The sequence below is a fragment of the Phlebotomus papatasi genome, unplaced genomic scaffold (genome assembly GCF_024763615.1).
Source record: "Phlebotomus papatasi isolate M1 unplaced genomic scaffold, Ppap_2.1 HiC_scaffold_41, whole genome shotgun sequence".
Lineage (NCBI taxonomy): Eukaryota > Metazoa > Arthropoda > Insecta > Diptera > Psychodidae > Phlebotomus > Phlebotomus papatasi.
The window spans coordinates 157,872-170,003 of NW_026604613.1; the positions used below are offsets into that span (position 1 = coordinate 157,872).

Below are 12,132 nucleotides of genomic sequence, written 5' to 3' on the forward strand. Positions count from 1 at the left end.
AATTGACACAAAAAAGGGTTAAGTGTCCGGTGAGAAGGGACAACAAATGTTTGGGTTCGCTCTTCTGATGATGCTCCGTTGAATGGGGTATCACTTGGTGGAATCACTAGCCACCTTTACTAATAAAACACTTGATTTTTGGCAGAGCTTTTTTATTTAACACACTTGACTTGCAAATTTTTTGGGAGAGAGAGAGGGTATGAAGATGCCGGATGTGAGGAAGAAGGAATGTGTTATGGCGGGGACTTGGGACAGTGGGAGGAGTTGCGCAATTCCAGTAGAGCGCTCAACTGAGCGACATTATTTGGCGCGCGCCACTTTCCCGCGCTACTCATGGCGGGAACATCCTCCCCGGGGCTGGACGGTAGACCAGCAGCCTCTCCTATGGGAATTTTGGCCAATTTTGTGATGGGTCTCTTGTAGGTGCCCTTGGACGTTCGGACAGACACCACACGAACTAGGCCATCCAACCCAGGATGGACATTCTCAATTTTACCCAAAATCCACGAAGAAGCGGCGTCATCAAGGGTTATAACGATGTCACCAACCTCCAGGTTGGGGCAAGGGAACTTCCACTTGGTGCGCTGATTGAGAGTGTTTAAATATTCCCTTCTCCAGCGCTCAGCAAACTCTTGAGCGCGTTTTTGGCAAGCTTGCCAGCGAGATAAGCGGTTTTCAGGAACATGTAGCACACTCGGGTCCGGCAATGAGTTTAGGGGGCCACCCACTAAGAAGTGGCCAGGAGTCAAGAAGTCTGAATCTGCAGGATCCTCTGATAGAGCACAAAGAGGGCGGCTATTCAGGAGACCTTCTATTTGACAAAGAATGGTCATCACTTCCTCAAACGTCCGTGGAGAATGGCCTAAAACTCTTCCTAAGTGAAATTTGACACCTTTCACTCCAGCCTCCCAAAGGCCACCTTGATGGGGTGCTCCAGGAGGGTTAAAGTGCCAAATCACTCCCAAATCTGCGGTGACTGATGCGAGATGACTTCTATCCTTGTAAATTTTGGCAAGTTCTCGATGAGCACCAACAAAGTTGGTTCCGCAGTCTGAGTAGAGATGACGAGGCGCCGATCTTCTTCCCACGAAACGTCTGAAGGCAGCCAGGAAGGCATCAGTTGTAAGATCCGACACAAGTTCAAGATGAATAGCCTTGACTGATAGACACACAAACAGGCAAATATAAGCCTTAGCAGTTTTCGCTGTCCTGAGATTACTAGTTTTGTAGAGGAGCGGACCAGCATAGTCAACAGCAGTGGCGTGGAATGGACGTTGATAAGTGACTCTATGAGGCGGAAGACTTCCCATCATTTGCTCCAGAGGCCTAGGCCGTGCACGAATGCAAGTCACACATTGACGGACTATTTTCCGAGAGAGGTTTCTCCCCGAAATCGGCCAGTACTTCTGTCTGAGAGAGGCAAGAAGTAGGGATGGAGCGGCGTGAAGCTGCAGGTTGTGCTCCCGTGCACCAATTAGCTCCTGTAGTTTTGTCTTTGGCAAGAGTATAGGATGCTTTACTGCAAACGACTCTTCTGATCTCTGTAGCCTTCCACCAACTCGCAGGATACCTTCCGTGTCCAGAAATGGTGAAAGAGAATTCAGGAACTTCCATGGAGCAGGAATTTGTCGTCCACGCTGTAGACTTCTCATCACTTCAGGGAAGTGGTGAAATTGATCCAGGAAAATAAGCTTTCGCAAGGCACTCTCCAATTCTTCAACCGATACAGGCCCCCTTTTCCAGTTTTTGGGATTTTTCAGGTTGTGAATGAATCGTAGAATATAGGCCATGCGAAATTGAAGTTTTCTGAGCGAAGATACGGTTTGTATCCATCCTGGAAAAAACGAATCCTCAATAATTTCAATTGGCAAAGATATCTGTTTCGAATCTTCAGGTTCGGGAGCCAAGGACGAAGTAGGATTTATGGGCCACGCAGATTGACACCCCAAGAGATAAGGAGGACCATTCCACCAGAGAGATAAAGCAGCAAGTTGAGCTGGATAGGAGCCTCTGGAGATCAGATCAGCAGGGTTTAGATTAGTAGGCACGTGGTTCCATTGTTCAGGCTTCGTAATTTTCAAAATCCTTCGTACACGCTTGGCAACAAAGACTTTATAAGCATCAGGTGGGGAATTGATCCATCCCAAAACAATTGTAGAATCAGTCCAAAAATACATTTTGTCTGGTAGGAAAATGTCTTTGATTTTTAGCATGAGTTCTGCTACGAGAACTGCACCACAGAGCTCGAGACGTGGAATGGTTTGGGTTTCAATCGGTGCTACTCTGGATTTGGCAACGATGAGAACTGAAGTTCCCTTTCCTAATTCATCACGTCCGATGAAATAAATAGCAGCACCATATGCTTTGGTGCTAGAATCACAAAATCCGTGAAGTTCAACTTGGGAGAGCATGGATTTCTGCATAATCCACCGAGGAATCTCAATGTCCTGCACTGATTGAAGCTGTTGGACGAAGTACTTCCATTTTTGGAGATGTTCAGAAGGAATCTCCGAATCCCAACCAATCTTTGCCCTGTGAAGATCTTGTAGTAGAATTTTAGCTATAATGACAACTGGACTGATCCGCTCAAGTGGGTCAAAGATCTTGGCAACAGCAGAAGCTATTCCTCGTTTCGTATCAATGACTGGTACTGACGAGATTGGCGATACGAACTGGAACACGTCCGACCTGGCATTCCATTGGATTCCCAAAGTTTTAGTGGCATCGTGAGAGTGAAAGATGATTTGTTCTGAGTCCAAAAGTGAGGAGGGTTCAAAATGAGGGCTATTAGAATTCCACTTGGCGAGCACAAATCCAGCCTGATCCAAGACCTCCACCAGTTGAGACTGTATTTCCTTTGCTTCAGCTAGTGACTCAGATGAATAAATACAATCATCAACGTAGAAACAGTTTTTGATAATGGCGGAAGCCAAGGGGTGAGAAACCTGATGATCGTCTGCCAGTTGGACCAAGGCCCTCGTGGCTAAGAATGGTGAGGACTTGACTCCAAAACACACTCTTGGAATTCTATAATCCTTGATGGGCTCAGTAACATTTTCTCTGAAGACCAGGCGTTGAAAATCAGCATGCTCAGGATACAGGACTAGCTGCAAATACATCTTTGATATATCTGCAGTAATAGCATACTCAAACTTCCGGAACCTCAAAAGCACAGTGAACAAATCTGGATGGACAGTTGGGCCAGCCAGGAGGATGTCGTTGAGACTTAGCCCATTTGAAGTTCTCGAACTGGCATTGTATACGATACGCAAACGCGTGGTCGTCGAGTCCTTCAGCACTCCGTGATGGGGCATGTAGTAGGAGTAATTTCCTAGCTGATCTCGAGGTACGGGTTCCAACCATCCTCTGGCTAAATAATCTCTCATGACTTCAATATAAAGCGCCTTCATGGCAGGATTTTTCTCAAAGCGCCTCTCGAGAGCAAGTAATTGACGCACAGCTGTAGAACGAGAGCTCCCGAGAGTTGGCATGTGGCCTTCCGAATCCTTCCGGAACGGAAGTTGTACAACAAATCGACCTTCAGAGGAACGTTTGTAAGTTGAAGAAAAATGCAGTTCTGCTGCACGTTGCTCATCGGTGATGGGCGGATCATCTGGAATGTCTTCCACCTCCCAGAAACGGGAAAGGGTTTGATCCAAGGTTTCGACAGCTGATAGATTGCAGAGAACTTGAGGAACAGGATTAAGGCAGCCGACAATAATGTAGCCCAGAGTAGTCGGCTTAAGCTTAGGCAGACCATCACCCAAATGAATATTTCCATCAAGCACGATGTCCCAATAAGTATCACCACCGATGAGAATATCCACCGGTTTTTGGACAAACCACTCAGGATCCGCTAACTGAACTCCAGGTGGGATAGACAACAGCTTGGGACTCGCAGGCCAGTTTGGGAGATCGCCCGTAATTTTTGGAATAACCAAGAACTCCATGTTATAGAAATGAGGCGAAGTCTTGGAATGAAGAGTGGCTTCCGTAACGGAATGAATCGATGATTGAGCACCACCAATGCCTTGCATGGAATAAGTGGCATGTCGACTTGGAAGGCACAGCTGACGCTGCAGAGCTGTCGACATAATATTTCTTTGAGAGCCGCTATCTAAAATAGCGCGACAAGATATCTTCCTTCCTTGAGAATTCACAATATCTACCATGGCGGTCGCGAGGAATACTTTGGGGGATTTGACGGCCGTGACATTCGCCTGAGAGATATTGATGGAGGATGGCCCTGGCAAAGAGTCCAGGAAACTGTTTAGATTGGGCCGAGAGTTCCCAGTAGGTGGAGCAACAGTCAGAGAATGATTATCAGAAGGAGCCTGACTGTTAATATTGCTGGAGAACTTCTCGTGAAGCAGTATGTTGTGGCGGGCATTGCATTTTCGGCAAGGGTAGTAAGTACATTGAGCTGTATTATGATTGGCGGTAATGCAGTTTCTGCAAAGACCCAACTGCTTCACCAATTGAAAGCGCTCATCTGGAGACTGAGACAGAAACTTTGAGCACTTGAAGAGCGGATGAGCAGCTAGATTACAGCATTTACAGGTCTGAGCATTAGCTGCAACCAATGCAGTTGGCGACTTCTTCGTATTATTACGATTAGGTCCTGACTTGTTAGTTTTGAATGAGGCAGGGACATTTTTGATTCCACTAGATACCAAATTATCTCTTCTCTTGAAAAGGAATTTAATGAATTTGTTCCAGTCAGGCAATTCTTTATCACATTCTTCGCTCCACAACATCTTGAGTTCATCATCAAGCTTTAGTAGGATGTCATGGATTAACCAAAGATCAAAACTTTCAACACCTAGGGCCCTGACAGCGGAAACAGATTCTGAAGCAGTATTGCAAAGCTGAGACAATTGCTCAATATTTGTCGAAGAGGTACATGGGAGGGATTTGAATTGCTGGATATGATCCATAATTATGTTGTAAGGCTTCTCAAATCTCTCCTTTAGAGCATCCCATGCAATCTCGAAGTTCGCATTGGTAATAGGAAGGTGTTTAATTTCTGAGCGGGCACTATCAGTAAGTGAGTTTTTAAGATACTGGAATTTTTGTACAGGAGACAACCCAGCATGGTTAATAATAGAGGATTCGAAGTTGTCTCTAAACTCAATCCACTCAGAAAATTTTCCCGAGAATTTTGGGAGGGACATTTGAGGCAATTTTGTATTGGTATTGGCAGAGGAGGGGGAGGAGGTAGTTAACTTTTCTATTAAGGCACTTTGTTTTACAGTGGTATCAGCAATAGTTTTTACAATATTGGCTAACTCACTTGGAAGCTGTTCCTGAGTTGAGACAGTTGGTTTTTCAACCACCTGTGACTTGAGCGTAGAATTGAGTTGCTCGAGAAGATGGGTTAACTGTTCTTGATGCTTCTTCTCTTGCTCCTCCATGGATGTCCTCATGAAGTCACGCATCTCATCTAGTGAAGTGTTGATTGTATCCTCAGGAACTTCATCCATAAGCTCGGACAATCTTGTCTCGATAGCCGAACACTTTGCAAGAATATTTTCGTAGGCTTCTTGCTCATGCTGCTTCTTGGATTCCGTCGGTTGCTGATCAATTATCTGTCTTTGAACTTCAATGTATTTCTCACGAGCACTTTGGAGTTTGGAAAGCTGCTTCTGCAAGGCGTGGAGGGTTGTGGCGATGAATTCTCCATCAGAACATGACTCCACAAATTTCTCCAACTTCGTGATTGTGCCTATATAACCTCCTCTGACGCTCATTGGATTGAGATTCATTCTGCGCTGGTTTCAGGGCTGCTTTTCCTCAAGCAAGTAGGCGACAAGGACCAACAAATGTTTGTGTATATCGTTCGCTCACCTTGAAAGGGAAGGAATAAGATTTTAGACAAATGCCCTCTAAATGCCCTCACTGTATCTCTCACAAGCTCCACAATCTCACCTTGAATTAAAAGGGAAAATAACCATAAGAACTAAAGCTCCCTTTAATGCACTTCCTCGTGCTTCCAGATCTCACCTGGTAAAGAGAATTGACACAAAAAAGGGTTAAGTGTCCGGTGAGAAGGGACAACAAATGTTTGTGTATATCGTTCGCTCACCTTGAAAGGGAAGGAATAAGATTTTAGACAAATGCCCTCTAAATGCCCTCACTGTATCTCTCACAAGCTCCACAATCTCACCTTGAATTAAAAGGGAAAATAACCATAAGAACTAAAGCTCCCTTTAATGCACTTCCTCGTGCTTCCAGATCTCACCTGGTAAAGAGAATTGACACAAAAAAGGGTTAAGTGTCCGGTGAGAAGGGACAACAAATGTTTGGGTTCGCTCTTCTGATGATGCTCCGTTGAATGGGGTATCACTTGGTGGAATCACTAGCCACCTTTACTAATAAAACACTTGATTTTTGGCAGAGCTTTTTTATTTAACACACTTGACTTGCAAATTTTTTGGGAGAGAGAGAGGGTATGAAGATGCCGGATGTGAGGAAGAAGGAATGTGTTATGGCGGGGACTTGGGACAGTGGGAGGAGTTGCGCAATTCCAGTAGAGCGCTCAACTGAGCGACATTATTTGGCGCGCGCCACTTTCCCGCGCTACTCATGGCGGGAACAGACACTTTTATGAATTTCTCGTCCAATTTTCTTAATTTTCCAGTGAAATTTTGCACATATCAAGCCTGAAAGTGGCTCTAAATGTATATAAAGTTTGAGGCCTCTATCTCTCATAGTTTCCGAGATAATCAACTTTAAAGATTTTCAGACACTTTTATGCATTTCTCGTCCAATTTTCTTAATTTTCCAGTGAAATTTTGCACATATCAAGCCTGAAAGAGGCTCTAAATGGATGTAAAGTTTGAGGCCTCTATCTCTCATAGTTTCCGAGATAATCAACTTTAAAGATTTTCAGACACTTTTATGCATTTCTCTTCCAATTTTCTTAATTTTCCAGTGAAATTTTGCACATATCAAGCCTGAAAGAGGCTCTAAATGGATGTAAAGTTTGAGGCCTCTATCTCTCATAGTTTCCGAGATAATCAACTTTAAAGATTTTCAGACACTTTTATGCATTTCCCGTCCAATTTCCTTAATTTTCCAGTGAAATTTTGCACATATAAAGCCTGAAAGAGGCTCTAAATGGATGTAAAGTTTGAGGCCTCTATCTCTCATAGTTTCCGAGATAATCAACTTTAAAGATTTTCAGACACTTTTATGCATTTCCCGTCCAATTTTCTTAATTTTCCAGTGAAATTTTGCACATATCAAGCCTGAAAGTGGCTCTAAATGTATGTAAAGTTTGAGGCCTCTATCTCTCATAGTTTCCGAGATAATCGACTTTAAAGATTTTCAGACACTTTTATGCATTTCTCGTCCAATTTTCTTAATTTTCCAGTGAAATTTTGCACATATCAAGCCTGAAAGAGGCTCTAAATGGATGTAAAGTTTGAGGCCTCTATCTCTCATAGTTTCCGAGATAATCAACTTTAAAGATTTTCAGACAGTTTTATGCATTTCTCGTCCACTTTTCTTAATTTTCCAGTGAAATTTTGCACATATCAAGCCTGAAAGAGGCTCTAAATGGATGTAAAGTTTGAGGCCTCTATCTCTCATAATTTCCGAGATAATCAACTTTAAAGATTTTCAGACACTTTTATGCATTTCTCGTCCGATTTTCTTAATTTTCCAGTGAAATTTTGCACATATCAAGCCTGAAAGTGGCTCTAAATGGATGTAAAGTTTGAGGCCTCTATCTCTCATAGTTTCCGAGATAATCAACTTTAAAGATTTTCAGACACTTTTATACATTTCTCGTCCAATTTTCTTAATTTTCCAGTGAAATTTCGCACATATCAAGCCTGAAAGAGGCTCTAAATGGATGTAAAGTTTGAGGCCTCTATCTCTCATAGTTTCCGAGATAATCAACTTTAAAGATTTTCAGACACTTTTATGCATTTCTCGTCCAATTTTCTTAATTTTCCAGTGAAATTTTGCACATATCAAGCCTGATAGTGGCTCTAAATGGATGTAAAGTTTGAGGCCTCTATCTCTCATAGTTTCCGAGATAATCAACTTTAAAGATTTTCAGACACTTTTATGCATTTCTCGTCCAATTTTCTTAATTTTCCAGTGAAATTTTGCACATATCAAGCCTGAAAGAGGCTCTAAATGGATGTAAAGTTTGAGGCCTCTATCTCTCATAGTTTCCGAGATAATCAACTTTAAAGATTTTCAGACACTTTTATGCATTTCTCGTCCAATTTTCTTAATTTTCCAGTGAAATTTTGCACATATCAAGCCTGAAAGAGGCTCTAAATGGATGTAAAGTTTGAGGCCTCTATCTCTCATAGTTTCCGAGATAATCAACTTTAAAGATTTTCAGACACTTTTATGCATTTCTCTTCCAATTTTCTTAATTTTCCAGTGAAATTTTGCACATATCAAGCCTGAAAGTGGCTCTAAATGTATGTAAAGTTTGAGGCCTCTATCTCTCATAGTTTCCGAGATAATCAACTTTAAAGATTTTCAGACACTTTTATGCATTTCTCTTCCAATTTTCTTAATTTTCCAGTGAAATTTTGCACATATCAAGCCTGAAAGTGGCTCTAAATGGATGTAAAGTTTGAGGCCTCTATCTCTCATAGTTTCCGAGATAATCAACTTTAAAGATTTTCAGACACTTTTATGCATTTCTCTTCCAATTTTCTTAATTTTCCAGTGAAATTTTGCACATATCAAGCCTGAAAGTGGCTCTAAATGGATGTAAAGTTTGAGGCCTCTATCTCTCATAGTTTCCGAGATAATCAATTTTAAAGATTTTCAGACACTTTTATGCATTTCTCGTCCAATTTTCTTAATTTTCCAGTGAAATTTTGCACATATCAAGCCTGAAAGAGGCTCTAAATGGATGTAAAGTTTGAGGCCTCTATCTCTCATAGTTTCCGAGATAATCAACTTTAAAGATTTTCAGACACTTTTATGCATTTCCCGTCCAATTTTCTTAATTTTCCAGTGAAATTTTGCACATATCAAGCCTGAAAGTGGCTCTAAATGGATGTAAAGTTTGAGGCCTCTATCTCTCATAGTTTCCGAGATAATCAACTTTAAAGATTTTCAGACATTTTTATGCATTTCTCGTCCAATTTTCTTAATTTTCCAGTGAAATTTTGCACATATCAAGCCTGAAAGTGGCTCTAAATGGATGTAAAGTTTGAGGCCTCTATCTCTCATAGTTTCCGAGATAATCAACTTTAAAGATTTTCAGACACTTTTATGCATTTCTCGTCCAATTTTCTTAATTTTCCAGTGAAATTTTGCACATATCAAGCCTGAAAGTGGCTCTAAATGGATGTAAAGTTTGAGGCCTCTATCTCTCATAGTTTCCGAGATAATCAACTTTAAAGATTTTCAGACATTTTTATGCATTTCTCGTCCAATTTTCTTAATTTTCCAGTGAAATTTTGCACATATCAAGCCTGAAAGTGGCTCTAAATGTATGTAAAGTTTGAGGCCTCTATCTCTCATAGTTTCCGAGATAATCAACTTTAAAGATTTTCAGACACTTTTATGCATTTCTCGTCCAATTTTCTTAATTTTCCAGTGAAATTTTGCACATATCAAGCCTGAAAGAGGCTCTAAATGGATGTAAAGTTTGAGGCCTCTATCTCTCATAATTTCCGAGATAATCAACTTTAAAGATTTTCAGACACTTTTATGCATTTCTCGTCCGATTTTCTTAATTTTCCAGTGAAATTTTGCACATACAGTAGACTCTCTCAAATTCGGGCATATAGGACCGAAATGTCAGCCGAATTAGACAGAAATTCGGGCGACATGTGCATATAGATATTGAGTTTACACACTGATATATATCGTAAATTGCATGAAAATCCCTCAATAATGCAAAATCACATCAAAACTAAGACAAACCATTCCAAATTTGAGCATATTTGATTCATTTGATAATCATAATCAAACTTGAAAATTGACAACAAACTTTTTTCAAAAGTAACCGCTGCCCGAATTAAAAAGTAGCCCGATCTTAAAAGAGCCGAATTTGCGAGAGTCTACTGTATCAAGCCTGAAAGTGGCTCTAAATGGATGTAAAGTTTGAGGCCTCTATCTCTCATAGTTTCCGAGATAATCAACTTTAAAGATTTTCAGACACTTTTATGCATTTCTCGTCCAATTTTCTTAATTTTCCAGTGAAATTTCGCACATATCAAGCCTGAAAGAGGCTCTAAATGTATGTAAAGTTTGAGGCCTCTATCTCTCATAGTTTCCGAGATAATCAACTTTAAAGATTTTCAGACACTTTTATGCATTTCTCGTCCAATTTTCTTAATTTTCCAGTGAAATTTTGCACATATCAAGCCTGAAAGAGGCTCTAAATGGATGTAAAGTTTGAGGCCTCTATCTCTCATAGTTTCCGAGATAATCAACTTTAAAGATTTTCAGACACTTTTATGCATTTCTCGTCCAATTTTCTTAATTTTCCAGTGAAATTTTGCACATATCAAGCCTGAAAGAGGCTCTAAATGGATGTAAAGTTTGAGGCCTCTATCTCTCATAGTTTCCGAGATAATCAACTTTAAAGATTTTCAGACACTTTTATGCATTTCTCTTCCAATTTTCTTAATTTTCCAGTGAAATTTTGCACATATCAAGCCTGAAAGTGGCTCTAAATGTATGTAAAGTTTGAGGCCTCTATCTCTCATAGTTTCCGAGATAATCAACTTTAAAGATTTTCAGACACTTTTATGCATTTCTCTTCCAATTTTCTTAATTTTCCAGTGAAATTTTGCACATATCAAGCCTGAAAGTGGCTCTAAATGGATGTAAACTTTGAGGCCTCTATCTCTCATAGTTTCCGAGATAATCAACTTTAAAGATTTTCAGACACTTTTATGCATTTCTCTTCCAATTTTCTTAATTTTCCAGTGAAATTTTGCACATATCAAGCCTGAAAGAGGCTCTAAATGGATGTAAAGTTTGAGGCCTCTATCTCTCATAGTTTCCGAGATAATCAACTTTAAAGATTTTCAGACACTTTTATGCATTTCCCGTCCAATTTCCTTAATTTTCCAGTGAAATTTTGCACATATAAAGCCTGAAAGAGGCTCTAAATGGATGTAAAGTTTGAGGCCTCTATCTCTCATAGTTTCCGAGATAATCAACTTTAAAGATTTTCAGACACTTTTATGCATTTCCCGTCCAATTTTCTTAATTTTCCAGTGAAATTTTGCACATATCAAGCCTGAAAGTGGCTCTAAATGTATGTAAAGTTTGAGGCCTCTATCTCTCATAGTTTCCGAGATAATCGACTTTAAAGATTTTCAGACACTTTTATGCATTTCTCGTCCAATTTTCTTAATTTTCCAGTGAAATTTTGCACATATCAAGCCTGAAAGAGGCTCTAAATGGATGTAAAGTTTGAGGCCTCTATCTCTCATAGTTTCCGAGATAATCAACTTTAAAGATTTTCAGACAGTTTTATGCATTTCTCGTCCACTTTTCTTAATTTTCCAGTGAAATTTTGCACATATCAAGCCTGAAAGAGGCTCTAAATGGATGTAAAGTTTGAGGCCTCTATCTCTCATAATTTCCGAGATAATCAACTTTAAAGATTTTCAGACACTTTTATGCATTTCTCGTCCGATTTTCTTAATTTTCCAGTGAAATTTTGCACATATCAAGCCTGAAAGTGGCTCTAAATGGATGTAAAGTTTGAGGCCTCTATCTCTCATAGTTTCCGAGATAATCAACTTTAAAGATTTTCAGACACTTTTATGCATTTCTCGTCCAATTTTCTTAATTTTCCAGTGAAATTTCGCACATATCAAGCCTGAAAGAGGCTCTAAATGGATGTAAAGTTTGAGGCCTCTATCTCTCATAGTTTCCGAGATAATCAACTTTAAAGATTTTCAGACACTTTTATGCATTTCTCGTCCAATTTTCTTAATTTTCCAGTGAAATTTTGCACATATCAAGCCTGATAGTGGCTCTAAATGGATGTAAAGTTTGAGGCCTCAATCTCTCATAGTTTCCGAGATAATCAACTTTAAAGATTTTCAGACACTTTTATGCATTTCTCGTCCAATTTTCTTAATTTTCCAGTGAAATTTTGCACATATCAAGCCTGAAAGAGGCTGT

The 12,132-nt window shown here is 40.2% G+C and overlaps 1 protein-coding gene across 5 annotated transcripts; it reads right to left on the reverse strand.

Moving 5' to 3' along the window:
• Positions 1-135: 135 nt before the first annotated feature.
• LOC129809178 (uncharacterized) lies at positions 136-6,593 on the reverse strand. Of its 5 annotated transcripts, none has more exons than XM_055858992.1 (3): positions 6,242-6,587; positions 6,086-6,166; positions 136-5,928 (listed from the first exon to the last, which is right to left on the reverse strand). In XM_055858992.1, the coding sequence occupies exon 3, from the start codon at positions 5,763-5,765 to the stop codon at positions 234-236; it is 5,532 nt and encodes a 1,843-aa protein (XP_055714967.1). In that variant the 5' UTR covers positions 5,766-5,928; positions 6,086-6,166; positions 6,242-6,587; the 3' UTR covers positions 136-233. The 5 variants fall into 5 exon arrangements, with proteins under 5 accessions (XP_055714967.1, XP_055714965.1, XP_055714969.1 ...); XM_055858990.1 differs by having other exon boundaries at positions 136-6,003; XM_055858994.1 differs by having other exon boundaries at positions 136-6,003; positions 6,086-6,593.
• Between the last annotated feature and the right edge of the window lie 5,539 nt (positions 6,594-12,132).